Raw genomic sequence first — 17,602 nt, 5'->3', positions numbered from 1 at the left:
CAAAGGTATACAATTATTTTGTAGTAACGTGTACTCGTTAATTATAATTGAAACGCGCTAAACACTGCTCAGATATAAAGGAGGAAAGAATGAGAATGAAAGCTTCTATTTTTGGATGATTTAGAAATGGCAATGAGGGATACTATTTATAGTAACACTAGGTGAATAAAAACCCACAAGTGGTTAAATTACCCTTGTCCATAACTTTTGTAGAAAGGATACTAGCTAGCCATGCAAAATGTCAAGGCTAATTCAAATTACAAAATAAAATAGTAACACATTAAATATTATTACCATTATCTACAAAAGGGTGGGTTATTCTAAGTCTCCAATTGACATGAGATCGAGATATCTTTGTGTGTTCAAACGTGATCGAGATATCCTCGTGTGCTTGGTGGAGAGTGATTTTGCAAGTATTGTTGAGTGGATGATGAGAGGAGTATTTGGGAAAAAAAATCATAAAAAATTCACTTAAAGTATGTATTTAGAGAACAAAATCAAGTTGTTGTCTACAGACATGATTATTAGTCTTTGCCTTTGTTTCTTTGTGGAATCCTATTGGAGAAATGGAGAATAGTAATGGCACTTCTTGACCTAGAAGGGTGCCCGTTTTTATCACAAGTAATGTACACAAATTTGAATTATAAGGTTAACCACATCCCTGCAAATTGGGGGTTGGCAAGCTTACTTGGCAAGAGAAAGAATTTGTTTAAATTATTATTTAATGCCAAGTGTAATGAAAGAGGGGAGAGAATTTGTAAAATTTGCAAGAAGAGAGAGAATTTACAAATGAGGGGATAAAACTGATGCAAAGGACTGAAAAGGGCTGGCAAGCACGTACCTTTTGATTTATTATTATTATTTATTTTAATATTATTATATTTATAATATAATATAAATGTGGGACTCATCTTTTAGAGTGTAATGAATTTGTAGGGATGTAGTTAGGGATGTCAATCGGGCCAGCCCACTCGGTTTCGGGCTAGCCTTGTCGGGTTGTTGGGCTAGTCGGTTAGGGCTAATCGGTTTATTAATATTTTATTCTCGGGTTCGATTTGGCTCTAACCCTAAACTTCGGGTTGTCGGGCTAATCGGGAGGGTTGAACCATCTGAACTAAAATTAGAAACTGAAAGTGAGTATCCATATTTAGAGTAGGGATGACAACGGGGCAGGGCGGGACGGAATGGGGCGGGGTGAGAAGTATACTCCCCATCTCCGTCCTCAACGAAAAATTAAAAATAGTCTCTATCTACGTTCCCGCGGAGAATTTGGCGGGGAAGAAGAATTCCGTCCTCGTCAGTTTTTAGTCAAAATATTAGATTAATGTTGATTTAAATTTTAAAAAACTAAATATATATATATATATATATATATATATATATATATATATATATATATATATATATATATATATATATATAATTTTAAAGTATAATAATTATTCCATGTATGTTAAGTTTCACATCACTTCTATAATAAAGAATAGTTTTTAATAGTTCAGGTTGTCGGGCTAGCCCTATCGGGCCATTGGGCTAATCGGTTTCGGGCTCGTCAGGCTACTGTGTTTTATCGGGCTAGCCCATTCAGGCTATAGCCCTGTCGGTTTTGATTTTTTCGGGTTGGCCCATCAGGTTCGGGCTAAATTGATATTCCTAGATGTAGTGTGAATAATAGATGATTTACAAATGAGATAATGTAGAAGTGAAATCCATTTTTGAGAGTGGAAGAGATTTGCAGGGATAATGTTAGGTATGAGTTGAGCGCCATTGAAGTCAATCATACACATAAAATTGAGGGGAAAAAAATGGACAAGTACAGCAAAGACAAGACAAGGAGGAATCATATACCAGAGCCTCAAAAACTTGACCAGACCTCAAATTTCTGTTGCCACTGTCACCTACTGCTGTTTTTCATGATTATTGGAAAATGAACCCAAAAGAATCATCAGGAGACGATACATCCAACGGTGGAAGCTAGAGTTGGTGCATACAGTCTGAGGCATGCAGAGGGTTTATTGGTGAGGTGAGGTGATAAAAACTAATTAAGCTATTTACTTTTTTTGAAAATGGAATAAGGTTCAAATTGGCCACTGAACGTAACACGAAAATACAATTAGGCCATTGAATGGAAAAAAAGTGCAATTAGACTACTGAACACACAAAAAATATGCAATTTCATCTGGTAGCAAGTTACCCTCAATTTTAGCATGTTACCTGCTTATGTGGCAGCTGAGTTGGTGTTTTTAATAAATTTTTAATAATAATTTTTTATAAAAAAAAATAAAAATAAAAAAAACTGTATTTTGTTATTTATTTATTTTTTTTTCATTTTTTAAATTTATTATTATTATTAATTATTAAAATTTATTAAAAATTCTTTAAAAATTATTAAAAATGCCAACTCAACTGCCACGTAAGCAGGTAACCTGCTAAAATTGATGGTAACCTACTATCCGGTAAAATTGCATACGTTTGGAGAGTTCAGTGACCTAATTGCACGTTTTTGCAGTGTTCAGTGGCCTAATTGCACTTTTTTTTTTTTTTTTTTCGTTCAGTGGCCTAATTGCATTTTCAGGTTATGTTCAGTGACTAATTTGAACCTTATTCCTTTAAAAATTAATTAAGCTATTTACTAGTTGTTTGATGTTTGTGCGAATGGCGTCCATACTAGTTGACTTTTTTCACAATTTTTAAGAATGAGAGAGACAAAAATGGAAGAGAAAAAGAAAAGAATATATATATATATATATTCTTAAAATAAAAAATAAAAAAAAATAAAAAAATAAAAAGAGGTTAGTTTTAGTCAGAGTGGCCGGCAGCGAGCACCAGCTGGGGCGCAAAGTTACTACTAAACACGCTATTTCGCGCTGTTTTTTTTTTTTTTTTTTGAGAAAAAATTAGCCAAAAACCGTAGTTCCCATCAAGCCAAAAATCATCTAGTGATTTTGATACTGTTCCAAAAACCATGCAAAATGCACTGGTATGGATTCTTGGGCCTTGTTGACAACATTATTATTGTGTTTAATTTGATGTTTTGGGTTGTGACCCTAACAGCGTACATCTTCCGCTGTCTGCTTTGCCTTGAGCCTTCCTTGGGGCGGAGGCAACATCATTCGCTCGCTGCCTCTGTCACCTTCAATTCCCTAGCTCCCATTGCTTTTGCTTTTTAAATAACATTATTATGTCTATCTTAGTTAACCAACACACCATTGTATAGTACGTGACAATTGAGTTTTTATGGCTCTAATTAGTTCGTTAATTTACACTCAAGCTTCACTTGTTCGTCTTTGGGGGTAAAATAGGAAATAGCCTAATACCAGGAGCCCCCCAGAGTAATAAGTCCTAGCTAGGAACATTGTTGTTGGAAATAGATGTTTTTACCAAACAAAGGAATAGATCTATTACTGGAAATGTTATTCAATTCCAGGCCTATCCCGCGAACCAAACATGCCATATAGTCATAGCTAACTCCAAAACCTTACTAATTGTAGGTAAGGGTAATACTAGTTGTTGCAATAGTAACTAAAAAGTAGAACAACTGGTTTGTCTTTGTCTTAACCCAAATAGCAAGAAATGTTTGAAGAAGCAGTTACCCAACTTGGGCGGTGAACTATAATCCACATTGTAATGTAGACACGGCTTATAAATGTTCATTTTTAGTATACTAAAAGTTCACTTTTAAGTAAAACGCTCAAAATAAACAGGTGTATCAGTGTATGTTAATAGTCTAAAACCAAAAACAAGTCAGATAAAATTAATAGAAAGCCCAAATAGAATCATCCCATACAGGTAGTGGGAGGAGAGAATTTCTGAGATAAAAGTTCAAAGTAAGAAAAGATGGCTGGCTATGAATCAGGCAGATGGTGTTCTCTGACACAAGTAAAAGTACAAGGGAGCTTCAAGCTTTCAAGGAAAAGAATAAAACTCACTATGCTTGGCAGAGCTAAAGATGTAATGAGAGAGATATCATTACATGTAGAGCCCTTCAGGGACCCCCTCTTTCTTCTTGAACATAACTTTGTCTTTTGCTTTCTTGAAATCTGCATGTGTCACCTACAAAATTGGCAAAAATTTTGAATTGTTACTCGTGGTGTATTACATCTTATATATATAGATTTGCGGAAGATACAGAAATATGGCACACCTTCATACGCCTCTCTCTTAAAGCGAGCAATCCAGCTTCAGTGCAAATAGCCTTGATATCAGCACCAGAAAACTCATCTTTGGTCATGACAAATTCTTCCAAGTTAACATCATCAGCTAATGTCATTCTTGCTGTGTGGATCTGTTTATATAAAGAAAATATTGCTCAATAACAAAAGTAATTTTAGATGAATTGTGTAAAATTGATTTCCTGTTTAATATCATCATGCAATGCACATACCTGGAAAATGCGCCTCCTTGTCTTGATATCAGGAAGAGGGAATTCAATCTTCCTATCTATTCTACCCGGGCGAAGCAGTGCAGGATCAAGAGACTCAATTTTGTTGGTTGCCAAAATTACCTTAACATCTCCTCTAGAATCAAAACCATCTAGCTGGTTAAGCAGCTCCAGCATGGTCCTCTGAATTTCACGCTCACCACCTGAGTGTGCATCATACCTATAGATGGAATGCATAAAAACTCGGAACTCCATGACATCTTATATCTCCAAGAGATGATGTCAAAAAGCATACCTTTTAGTACCAACTGCATCAATTTCATCAATGAAGACAATGGAGGGCGAGAGTTCATCAGCAACTCTGAACAGTTCCCTCACCAACTTGGGACCATCACCCAAGTACTTCTGGATCAGTTCACTTCCCACAACTCGCAAGAAAGTTGCAGAAGTGGAGTTTGCTACTGCCTGAATAACACAAACGATATCCATATTAGGGTATTCATTCATATAACCCAGCAGAGAATCTATTCTAAACACTTTTACAAATTACAAATCACCAGACTGGATCTCTTTATCATCAATTAGTAAAATGAAATGCAAGCAGAAACAGATCTAGTGCATAACATATAAAGCAGTGTATCCCGAATGTTGACACTTGTAATGTATAGGCAAATATAAACAGATCAAATGCATAGCAAAAGCTTGAATTGTACGAGCAAAAGTTGGAGTTAGCCACCCAATTCCAGTGAGGAGTATATCATAAGCTTAATCTAGATTCTTGAGTAATGGTCATAGATGCAAGTGCCGTTTTCCATACTCCAGAATATGTATATGCTATATAAACAGATCTGCATCCACATAGTAGCGAACCCACCGTGTTAAACTAAACCAACACCAACAGTTAGTTGTTTTAACATAACCAGATCCATACAGATTTTGTCATACACTTTATCATTAACATAAAAAAATATCGCATAACTTAAAACCATTTAAAACTTTTAATATGCAACAAATATGAAATTTCAAGCAAACCTTTGCAAGCAAAGTTTTTCCAGTGCCAGGCTCTCCATACAGAATTACTCCTTTTGGAGGTTTAATACCAATGTCTTCATACAATTCAGGGTGTGTCAATGGAAGCTCAACCGCCTCCTTAATTTCCTGTATCTGTGCATCTAATCCACCAATATCAGCATAAGATTCCAAAGGAGCCTTTTCAACCTTCATTACAGATACCATGGGATCAACATCATCTTGAAGAAGCCCAACTACAGACAAAACCTGGAAAGAATCAAGAAGTATCGTCAGAACACAATAAATGATGAAAACACACAGTTCATTAACTAATGACTCCTTTGATACCCAAAAGTAAGTTCATGCACCCTCCCCCTTGGCCCTCACAAATATAAAGAAAGAGAAAGAACCTCACATATGATACGGAGTAATAGGAAATAATAGTGATGAAAACACATATCTCAATTTAAGCATACAAAACTGTGAAGCTTGAGCAAAATTATCAACCACCAAGGATTCAAGGACATGGTCTCTACTGCTATGGTCATTTAGCTAATTAACACACTATCAAAAGTAATGATACTCTTTTACAGATACAACATTAAATCCTCAGCTTCCCCTCCATTAACCCTAAGCTGTTGGAAGCTAGCAGGAAACTTCTGAAGTTACATAACCTTTGCAAGCATTTTTATATTTGCACAAGCATATAGCAAAATATTCATAAGTAATGATGAATAGTTTACAAGACCACAAATAAGCAACTCCTAGATATCAATAATTGCTAACCCTAGCTCATTATTATCTGAGATCCTAATTTGCACCATGAAACCCAGGAGAGATACATTCAGCATTGTTACTTCAATATGCACATCCAGAAGAAGATTAAGAAACAATATATCGGAGATAATTAGTTCAATTACCTTATTGTGCATCAAAATTGCACATCCAGGCTCGAGCTGATCCTTATCGACGAACGATAAGATAGAGACATAGTACTCGGGCCCCACGGAAGAAGAAACAATGGCGTGGTTCTCGTCAATCAGCTCCTCCAGATTACCAACGCTCATCGGCGTTCCTCGGAGATCATCGACCTTGGATCGATCCTCTTCGGTCTTCTCCTCCTGGGGCTTCAATCGCTCCTGATTGGCCACAAACTCCTCCTCCATCAACAGATAGTCCTTGATGCGCTCCATCTTCAGGAGCCGGAGCTTGCACTTGGTGAGCGGAGTGACAGTCGGAAGCCGAGCCGCCGCCTCGGAGCCTTTCTGCTTCCTTTGTTTGCGTCCGACGCGGGCAGGTGGCGCCGCCGGCTCGAACTTCTTCTCCTTCTTGTCATCGTTTTTCCGATCTCCGGGAAGCTGCCTGTTCAGACCTCCGGGAGTTCCCTGACCCATGATTCTTCTTCTACAGATGTGAGGAGGTAAGGTAACAGCAGGGGTTTTAGACGGGAATCGACAAGTTTCGTTCCTCTCAAGAAATCTAATAAACAATTTTTTTTTTTGCCTATTTATATAAAATTTTCTAGATTTGATATCTAATTTAGTCCTCAACTATATTGATATTTTTCGAAAAAAATTTTAGCGAGAAAATTTTAATTTTGGTCACATGTCTATAGGGGCATTGTTAATTTCAACACCTAACTTTTAAAAATGTCAATTTAGTCCATTGACTATGTAATTTTTGTCAATTTTGGTCACTCCGGCCAAATTGACGGTCAAATTTGGCCGGAAAAGTTTAATCCAACATTTAGTCTAGAAAGGATCAAAAGACGATTTTGCCCCTCAGATTATGGACTAAATGTTTGATTAAAATTTTCCGGTCAAATTTGACCGTCAATTCGGCCGGAGTGACCAAAATTGACAAAAATTACATAGTCAAGGTACTAAATTGACACTTTAAAAGTCAGGTGCTAAAATTAACAATGCCCCTATAGTCATGTGACCAAAATTGAAATTTTTTCATTTTTTAGCTTTTGACTTTGATGATTTTACTCAATCGAATTTTCTGTTAAGATAATTTGATAATTTTACATCTATTAATACTCAATTTAGTCATCGACTATAGTAGTTTTACCCAAAGTAATTTTTTAATTATAGTAAATTTTCTCGAATTAGTCATTGATTCTAGTAGTGGTTTCACCCAATTTAGTCTTCGACTATAGTGAATTTTATCGATTTAGTCCTGAATAATAATAGCCAAGGACTCAATTGTGTAAAACCATCAAAGTCGATGGCCTAATTAAGCACAAAAACTCATTTAAGGCTAAATTGAGTAAAAAAAATCACTATCATTGATAACTAAATTGGGTATGAACTCAAATTTCTTATTCAAAAAGCACACATTTCATTTTCTAGTTAGAAAGTTTTTCATGAACTACGAGCAATCTAGATTCGACTCGAATCGCACTCAACACATTCATATCATAATCGACTCGAATCACAATCGACACACTCATACAAGAAGGGACTTGAATCACACTCAGCATACTCATTCAAGAATCGTAAACCTATATATACTAATACAAGACTCGTAAACTGTATATAAAAATAATAAACGGATGGATTAATAATATAATCGAGTCCAATAATTATATATTTGTATTTCGTTCAAGAGTTTAGGTCAAACAAATACAAAATTACAAATTTATGTTTGGTGTATTTGAGTAGAGATAAAAGTAAGATTTTTCAATATTTCCTTACAAAATAAGGCCAACCAAACTATAGGATCATCCGCTTTTGAGTTTTTACAAAAAGTGAATGGCAATATTTCCTTCAAGTAGGAGGAATGCATACAGTATACTATAGTGCAAAATAATAATAATAATAATAATAATAATAATAATTTTTTTTTTTTTAAAAAAAAACCAATAAATACTTAGCACTTCTATAGAACTGCTTAAGAAGTTGGCGCTCATTCATTAAAAATGAGTTAATACCCAAAATCGTCCTCGACTATAGTGGTTTTTCTCAATTTCGTCCTAAACGACTTTGGTGACCTAATATCGTCCCAGACTTTTGTGTTTCGCTCAATTTAGTCCTCCATTTGTTATTCCGTCAAATTGGTGTTAAATTTAGGGACAATTCAGTAATGTCAATATTGATCTCTCTTTACTTTCAACTTGTGAAGTGCGAAATTCCTCTTTCTTGTACGAATTACACCCAGAATTACTCCCGGACCTGCAAATCAAATTTTATATTCGCAGTTTTAGGAGTAATTCTGGGACTAATTCGTAAAAAAAAAAAGAATTTCGCAGTTCACATGTCTATGAGTAAAGAGATGCCAATATTAAAATTACTTAATTGTCTATTTATTTAACACCAAATGGATAGAATAACAAATGAGGGACTAAATTGAGCAAAAACACAAAAGTATGGGACGAAATTGAGCGAAACATAAAAGTCTGGGACGATATTAGGTCACCAAAATCGTTTAGGATGAAATTGAGAAAAACCACTATAGTCGAGGACGATTTTGGGTATTAACTCCATTAAAAATAATCAAAGTTCACCTTTTAACAAATCCCTAACAATACAAAATCAAATAAACATAAAAGAGTTGTTCCATTTAACTCATTACATCTCCATAATACATATTATTACACAATATATATCGAAACGATCAGAACTTCTGCCACACTATCTGAATAATTATATAGCCATCACAACATATATATATAGCAAGAATTAATGAAGGATTTTCATATAACCAGTAACATAGTTGATTACTCCTTAGAATCCAAGACCATAATAGTGCTTAAATTCATCGGACTCATGTACTTATTGGTTCCGGTCAAAATGGCTTGCACTACTAATCGGTTGGCCCGTTCCGACGGATGAAACGGGTCCCAAAACGCATACTCGTCCCTGTTTGCACACAAATTTGATGCCGCTGTGCACAGTCCAATTCCGTTGTAAGGTCCTTGTCCACAACATGCTATCTTCGACGTGACAAATCCTATGATTTTAACGTTAAAAGATAATACGTTAGATAAAGTATAATTATAATGTCAATAAATACTGGTATTTTTTTTGTATCGGGTATGTTTTCAGAATTGTATCATAGTACTGTCAATTCTTGACTCCACAGTACTTATACAATTCAAAAATATCTATAATTGTACCCGGTGCAAAAGACAGCAGTATTAATAGACATTCGAAGATAGATATTGAGTTTGTTCGGACCATAGGCTTGGGGGTTGTTGATGAAGTCGTTTTGCATTTGCATGGCATTGACGGCGACAAAAATGTCGGAGCCAAGTTGTTGGTTGAGATCGGCGATCATTTCAATGAGGAGCGGGTTAAATATAGCGGCGGCTTGTTGAGGCTCTAGTGCGCACTGCCCGTTTATGCTCCTTTGGGCCAATTCTGCAGGAACACACCCTAGCGGTCCGGTTCCTGTCACCAACACTCTTCTAGCCCCCATTTCGTATAATCTCTGAAAAAAAGATAACATATATTGTAATGCTATTGACTATATTCCAAGGTAGTATCTATTCTATACTTTCTTTAAGTATTACAGTCTAAAGAGTCAATACCCCACGACTGGAATCACTGCTAGCAAATTTATGGATGTACTTGCCGGCAATGACTGTTCCTTTTATTTGAAAATATCTTTGTACAAGGACATTATATTTAATTTGTTGCTTCAATATATGGTTGGTGAGGGAAATAAATGCAATTAAGTTTTATCATTACTGTGCTGTTGACTTACTTCTTTTTATATTTTGGTTGGACCATAGATTTTCCTAATCGAGTACACTATAATTTTATACATTGAGACTAATCTCATTCTTGTTCGATAAAATCAGATTTCGACGATCAAAAACTCGTCACATAATTCAATTATATTGTAGTATCTGTTCATCTATACTTTCTTAACATGTTAAAACACAAAGAGTTAACACCGCTTTCACTGAAGCTCCCATATGGGAGAGTCACAACATGTCTGAGCACAAGTTGCTTGGCTACAACCCTAAATACTTATTTCTTTTTTGTTTTTAGTTTTGAAGTTTGAATTGTTTTGAAGTTCAAATTAACTAGTGAAATTATTAGAATATATTATAATATTACCATTAAGATCTTGCGGTATTCGGAGATGAGATATCGGGAGAAATTGGGGATGGAGAATTGAATCCGTCGAGCGCTGACGGGCACCACGAAGTAGTTGTTAACGAAGTCGTTACCGCCGAGGGTGATGAGGAAAAGCGCCTGGTTCACAAGCATCGCCGCCGGCGCGCTTCCGATCAAGCTGCCGACTCGTTGCTGGTACTGCTCGAACAGTTGAAGCTGTTGCGCGATTCTTATTATGTTTGCCTAGGCATAATAATGAACCAATGGAAGTTACATATACAACATGTAGGATAATGCATGCCAAGTGTTTGGTTAATTGCTTGAACGACTTACGAATTGAATGCCGGTATCGTTGAGAATTCCAATTCCGGCAGAAGCGAAGTTGGCGCCAACCAGCAGCCTCTGGCCCCTCAGCTCTGGGTCCAAGTAGGCCAGTGTAGACTCTGAACCAATTGCTTGGCCTGCATGCCATTACCAAAAATGATGTCAACCTAAAGAATCCATAAAGACTTCTTTCACTAGTTGATCTCTTGACAATTATGGTATAGTATTTGGGACAACTCAATCAATCTAGTAAGATAATTGGTTTAATTTGATCTCCGCATGGGTAGTTTAATTGGTTCTTAAAGTAGTAGATCGTGGGCAAAACGCGAGATTGAGCCCTGCCAGCTGCAGTGTGGGAGTTTCACTCTCTAGTGAGGGTGACTCATTATGGGCACGGTCAGTAGTTACGGGTCCTCCCACCTAATAAGTCATTTAGTCACTGATTTATCCCTCTATATATAATCGTGTTGAACCAGCGTGTATGGCAGTGAGGCGAAAAATGTCGCCTTTTGTGAGCAAGAATAATTGAGTTAGTAACCACAAATATGTCTTTTGAGGTTAGAAAGCTGACCTAGAGCAGGTAGCAACCGCAGACTTTCTAATATTATGATATTTTAAAACTATTTGTTCGCTATTACTCTACCTTGAAACTATAGGTTATAGTTAGAAAATAGAAATGTAACGTTAGTAGAGTGTTAAGGGAGCAAATTAGAAGTGAAAATTAAACAGTGGGTTTTAATATTAGTGAAGATGAGAGTAGACGAAATCTGACTGATAAGATCAGGGATGTTGTAGCCGTTGGAGAAGCGGCCGGTGGGGCGGTGAGTGGGATAGTCGATGCCATACGGCGGGGAGTCGGCCCGGGCGGAGGTGAACAAGTAGTTGTTGTTGCCGTTGTCAACCAGCGAGTCCCCGAACACGAAGAAGGCACGGGCGGCCGCCGCCCCTGCAGGCCACAATGCGGCCGCGGCCACCATAACCGCCAGTAAAATGGTCGCCGGAGCAATAATTGAACTACACCCCATGGATGGTGAGATTATTATTATGAACTTTTTGCTGGGATATGCATGATATATATGATTTTATATATAGTGCGGCAGGAAGAGGTAGCTAGGCAGTTCGTAGTGGGGCAATGCAAGTTGGTTGGTTTACGGTGGTTAGAGGGTAATAAATGGGCATGCAGCCTACGCCTATCCGATCCCTGTGCTGCGGCAGTGATCGACAAACGACGCAGAACTGTGGCCTACTCGCCCTGAACCAACGTTACGTTACGGGGTTTTTACTTTTTAGGATTCGGAATGGGCGAAAGTCCGCCTCCACAGAGTTGCGCTATATATGAGCTACCTAGCTTGAAAAGTTGAAAGCTCTACATACATGCAATTTTCTTTTGCTTTTCTATGGGAATCCCTATCTTTTTTTTTTTTTTCTTTTTTAAGAAGGAATCCCTATCTGAAAGTTGGCTTTGAATGAAATATGTCATGTATGTTAAGAATATCTGTGGCTGACATATTTTTGTATATAATTAAATCTAATTACATTTCTTTTATGTAGCATTGTTAGACTAGTTGTTACAACAACCTGCTAACTACTCACTATCTTCAATCTCTTGTATGCTATTTAAAGTTGATTGTTTTACATCAATAATATCAATTAAGTTCATAATCTATTATGGTATCAAGAGCCTAATTTATCCTACGAAGTTTTTTTTTTCTCCTTCCCCTTCCAAATGGCTTCCGCTACTACAACCACAATAATCCAATTAAATGCCCCAACACACTTCCCAATTAAACTCACGAACGTGAATTTCCCGGTGTGGCGGCGTCAAATTCATGCCACACTTGTTGGGTTTAATCTCTTTGGCTATGTTGATGGTACAACCAAGGAACCAGCCAAATTCACTGATCATGCTCAAACTTCTGTCAACCTGGCTCATTTAGCTTGGTATCGTCAAGACCAAGTTATTGTCAGTGCTCTACTTGGGAGCTATACTGACACCATACAGCCCCTTATCTCCTCGGCTACGATAGCCCATGATGCGTGGCAACGTCTTGTTGCTAGTTACGCCAGTGCCTCACGAGGACGTATCATATCCCTCAAGGCCAAACTCACGAGGAATCCGCGAGGGTCTCGGTCCATCACCACTTATCTCAATGACATGCGAGCCATAGCTGATGATTTAGTGTTGGCTCAGTGTCCCGTATCTGACGAAGATCTAATCGTCTATGTGTTGACTCAGCTAGGCGAGGATTAAAATTCCATCACGTCGGCCATTCGCGTTCGTGAGAAGCCTCTTTCTTTTGGCGAGTTGGCAGATGTGCTGACTGACCATGAACCCCTATTGACAGACGCAGAGGCTTTGCGTCAGTCCCTTTTTACTACTGCTAATGTTACTCAACGCACTTGGTCACCCCGCGGCGCAACCACCAGTCCAACACCAACCGGAGGGCCCACAACAATAACAATCATTATGGCTCCAATCAGCAACAAGGGGAACACAATCGCTCAGGTATCGTCTGTATGTTTTGTTATCTTACGGGTCATGAAACAAGGGTGTGTCGCAAGCTAGCCCGATTTTTAAAGGAGCACGATGTTCCTCCTGTGCAATCCTATGTATCTCCTACCGCAAATTCAATGACTAGGGCTTCTCCTCCCTGGATGTTTGATAGTGGGGCGTCTCACCATGTGACACCAAGCCTCGCTCCTCTGCAGACTTCCGCCGAGTATAGTGGATCGGATGAAATACGTTTGGGTGACGGTAATTCCTTACAAATATCCCATATTGGCCAATCTGTCATTCCCACTCCTTCTAATGTTCTCACTCTAGATAATGTCTTGCGTGTCCCACAGTTACACACTAATTTAGTTTCTGTTTCCCAGTTATGCAAGACTAATCGTGTGTTTGTTGAATTCTTTGATTCTCATTTTCTGGTCAAGGAACTTCGAACTGGGATTGCGCTGCTACAGGGGTGAACATTAATGGTGTCTATTTTGGACCAGTTGCCTCTCACCCAACAGTTCATGCTACGCAGTTGGCTTGTTTGTCTCAGTGGCACCAACAACTTGGCCACCCGTCGAATAAGGTGTTGCAACTTGTGTTGCAACCCTGTAATGTTCCAGTCTCCATGTCATCTCTGCGAAAATTTTACTGTTCATCCTGCAATGTTCATAAAAGTCATAAACTGCCTTTCTCTAAAAATACACTTGTTAGCACTAAACCTTTGCAACTTGTTTATACTGATGTGTGGGGACCTACTGAGAACTCTATTGATGAATTTCGCTATTATGTCATTTTTGTAGACCACTTCTCAAAATACATTTAGATGTACCCCATGAAACGTAAATCGGATTTGTTTACAATATTCATTCAGTTCAAACAGCTAGTGGAAAAATATTTTAGCCTGTCAATTATTTCTGTTTACTCAGATAATGGGGGCGAGTTCATGAGACTTGGGCCGTTTTTTAATACTCACGGTATCTCTCATTTCACCACCCCGCCACACACTCCTGAGCACAATGGTGTCGTAGAGCGACGACACAGGCATGTCGTGAAAACTGGAATGTCTCTTCTTCACTCCGCGTCTTTGCCATCCTCATACTGGACCTACGCCTTTCAGACAGCCGTATATCTTATTAATCGGCTCCCTACTCCAATTTTAGGTAATCAATCCCCATTTTATGTCTTGTTCCAACAATTGCCTAATTGTGGCAAGTTATAACCCTTTGGTTGCCTGTGTTTTCCCTGGTTGCGTCCCTATAACACCAAGAAACTACAACCAAAGTCACGTCCATGTATTTTCCTTGGCTACTCGAACACCCAATCCGGTTATAAATGTCTAGATTTTGGTTCGAATCGTATTTATGTATCTAGGCATGTTAGATTTGTGCCCCATGTGTTTCCTTATAACGATTTGTAGAAGTCATCTAACAGCTTACCTTCTGCTTCTAATGATTCAGAATCATGTCATATTTTGTGCAAGTCGCCTCCTATGTCTACACAGGTAGAACCCGTGGGTGTTCCAACACCAGTTCCAACACCTGCTCCAACTCCAGATCAAAGTCCAGTCCCAACTCCGGTTCTACTATGTGACAACCTCAGCGCTACGTATGTGTGTAAGAATCCAGTGTTCCATTCACGCATGAAGCACCTCGCGCTCGACTATTTCTTTGTTCGGGACTTGGTTGCTAATGGTTCGTTGGTGGTTCGGCATATTTCTTCGTCGGCTCAACTTGCTGATTTTCTTACAAAGTCGTTGGGTCGTTCGCTGTTTTTTCGGTTCCGTTCCAAGATTGGAGTTTCCGATGGCTCATCCATCTTGCGGGGGCGTGTTAAGGATATCTGTGGCTGACATATTTTTGTATATAATTAAATCTAGTTGCATTCCTTTTATATAGCATTGTTAGACTGGTTGTTACAACAACCTGCTAACTACTCACTATCTTCTCTCCCTTGTATGCTATTTAAAGCTGATTGAATAATATCAGTTAAGTTCATAATCTATTAATGTATTCCAGTTGACTTAGTAATTGCAAAGTTTCAAGTTGGACTCTTAGTTAGATCTACTTATTCATTTTCATAGTTTGAGTCGATTAGCTATGAACAACTTAAGTTGGTTTACCTTCTTGCAATACTTTGTTAGCTATGTAAATCTTGTGGTTACGTGAATACAATTCTTTGCTTTTTTTTTTTTTTTCTTCCAATTTTCTTTTAATTTTACTACATAAAGTGTTGAAGGTAATTTGTAAACAAGAATTAAACTTTTGAGCTTTTGGTACGAGAATTATCTTTCAGTAACTCGTGACCTATTTTGGGGCATAGATGGGCATTTATCTGCTATGGGGATTACTGGTGGCATAGGGAAGGGGGTTGGCGTTCGTGCGACCCATTGCTGCTGGTATTGAAGTTATATTGTACAAATTCATGCATTTATGATCATCACATTATTATTTCCTTTGTCCTTGGAAATTAAATGGACTCTGCCTGCTTACATCTTGGGCGTGTGATGATGGCCAATTGAGAGTTGAGACTTCCCATTTATACCGTTATTTTTTACAGTAAAAATTTGTTAATTCATTCTTCCAAAAATTTGTTAATTCATGATATATGAGGTAAATGTTTTATTCCCCTCTTAAATTTTCTATTTATTATTTTATTTTTTGATGTGATTTTCATTCATTGATTGTCTATGAATTGGTAGCCAACCAGTAATTAAAAACAACAGTTAGTTATCAATAAGATGTTTTAATGTCATGAGAGATGGATTGAACGGGGAAAATATGAGGAATATTGATGTGAGTCTAATGGTACATGTTTCTAGTGTTAGTTTGATTACTTTTGTTGGGTTTATATTCATGAAAATGTCACATTAATTGTATATTCTCTTTTTTAATGATTTATAGGTGGTTTACACTTGTTTTGAATGTTTTACGGTGTTTGTTAGTGTTTTAGAACTATTGTAGGTCAAGTGCAAAAGCAAGGGAAGTTCTAGGACGAGTTTGGAGCCAAAGTAGACCAGATGGGGGTGACTAAGGAGATTCGACGCGTCAAGCACGCCCGAAAATTCCAGTAGCAATCTGTCCGACGCCCAGCAGACTCGACGCGTTGAGAATTTGCCGAATGATGGTTCACGAAAAGACGCCAAGTTCGACGCGTCGAACCAGCAAGAAGGTGCTGTTTTGGAAATTTCCAAATTTTGCGTGGAGAATTCCTAAATCACCCCGGTTTGACTCCCGCTATAAAATGATGTCTTCCCCAACCTTAGAGAAGGGAATTCAGACTTTGGGAGACGAGAAAGAAGAGAATTGAGAGCTACAAGTGGTCTTGGGAAACAAGAAGAAAACTAATGAGATTTGAGAGAATCGCTTGGTTCAATTCTTGTATTCTTTTAGATTATTTGTAAACTCTTAATTATTATATGTATTGCATCTTAGCGGCTAAGTTTTCTTAGAGATTCTTGGGTGAAAAGTATTTATGAACCTTTGTGCCTAGTTCTTTAATGCTTTAATATATTATTATTTGGGTTATAACTTGTGTTGCAATTGTGTTTCATATTGTTGTTGCTAGTAATTAAAGGCCTAAATTACTTGTTTCAACGCTATTATATCCTTGTGCCACAACGTGAGTTGGGCATAATTTAGCGCACACACAATTTCACTTAACTTTTGCACCTTGGGAGAGGGCAAATATGTTATGGAGTTTAATTCTTGACCGTTGCGAATCTCATTCTCTCTATACTGTTTTCACAACCCTGCACAATCGCGAGTTGCGCAATCAGCCCACCAATCATATCTTTAGTCTTCATGCGGGGTTCGATCCTGTGACCTTTCTTCAAGGGGAGCTACCGAAGTGTCATCTGAGCACAAGGCGCTTGAGAATCATATATAACTTATGGCAAACTTTTTTTTTATTGTTAAAGTGTTTGTTATATGCTTAATTCTATAGCCCTAATATTTGGGTAACACATGTTATAGAGAGAGAAAAGAATTAAGTTGATTAAATAATTGATTTGAAAAAATTTTTAAGTTTAACTATTGATGGTTGCCTTCATACCCTCCTTTTGTGGAAACAAATTGATCTACTTGTCTCCATCTAGAACCATTCCCTCTAGATCCATGAAAATGAAGGTTTCAAAGTGAGGGGCTCCTTGTGCGCAGTGAGCACCGGTCTAGCCTCTGTGGTTCATGTTCGGTTGAGTCACCATGATTTACATCCTCCTAAATGCTCTGTCGGGCCGAGATGTGGGGGACTCTTAGGGTTGGGGTTCAGCCTTTTGGAAGAATGAAAATGAAGGTTTCTTTAATCTCTAGAGGAAGACCAACA

General features: G+C 37.8%; 3 protein-coding genes and 1 long non-coding RNA gene across 4 annotated transcripts; 2 read left to right on the top strand and 2 right to left on the bottom strand.

Moving 5' to 3' along the window:
- Nucleotides 1-1,689: 1,689 nt before the first annotated feature.
- Nucleotides 1,690-9,020, top strand: LOC109173781. The gene is made up of 3 exons (XR_002052962.1): nt 1,690-1,702; nt 3,534-3,541; nt 8,948-9,020. It is a non-coding gene; the product is annotated as an uncharacterized LOC109173781 (long non-coding RNA).
- LOC109173779 (26S proteasome regulatory subunit 4 homolog A) lies at nt 3,720-6,871 on the bottom strand. Its single transcript, XM_019323080.1, has 6 exons — nt 6,313-6,871; nt 5,414-5,659; nt 4,677-4,846; nt 4,385-4,601; nt 4,145-4,285; nt 3,720-4,053 (listed from the first exon to the last, which is right to left on the bottom strand). The coding sequence occupies exons 1-6, from the start codon at nt 6,784-6,786 to the stop codon at nt 3,970-3,972; spliced, it is 1,332 nt and encodes a 443-aa protein (XP_019178625.1). The 5' UTR covers nt 6,787-6,871; the 3' UTR covers nt 3,720-3,969.
- Nucleotides 8,910-11,836, bottom strand: LOC109173780 (GDSL esterase/lipase At4g28780-like). Its single transcript, XM_019323081.1, has 5 exons — nt 11,558-11,836; nt 10,795-10,922; nt 10,462-10,704; nt 9,574-9,826; nt 8,910-9,346 (listed from the first exon to the last, which is right to left on the bottom strand). Exons 1-5 carry the CDS (start codon nt 11,808-11,810, stop codon nt 9,114-9,116), a joined length of 1,110 nt encoding a protein of 369 aa, XP_019178626.1. The 5' UTR covers nt 11,811-11,836; the 3' UTR covers nt 8,910-9,113.
- A 675-nt stretch (nt 11,837-12,511) lies between these two features.
- On the top strand, nt 12,512-13,036 carry LOC109173496. Its single transcript, XM_019322734.1, has one exon. It carries the CDS (start codon nt 12,512-12,514, stop codon nt 13,034-13,036), a length of 525 nt encoding a protein of 174 aa, XP_019178279.1.
- Nucleotides 13,037-17,602: the final 4,566 nt, after the last annotated feature.

This window comes from Ipomoea nil, unplaced genomic scaffold (assembly GCF_001879475.1).
Source record: "Ipomoea nil cultivar Tokyo-kokei standard unplaced genomic scaffold, Asagao_1.1 scaffold0482, whole genome shotgun sequence".
NCBI lineage: Eukaryota > Viridiplantae > Streptophyta > Magnoliopsida > Solanales > Convolvulaceae > Ipomoea > Ipomoea nil.
The sequence above is the reverse complement of the archived record's forward strand: the minus strand, read 5'-3'. Positions and strand labels throughout refer to the sequence as shown.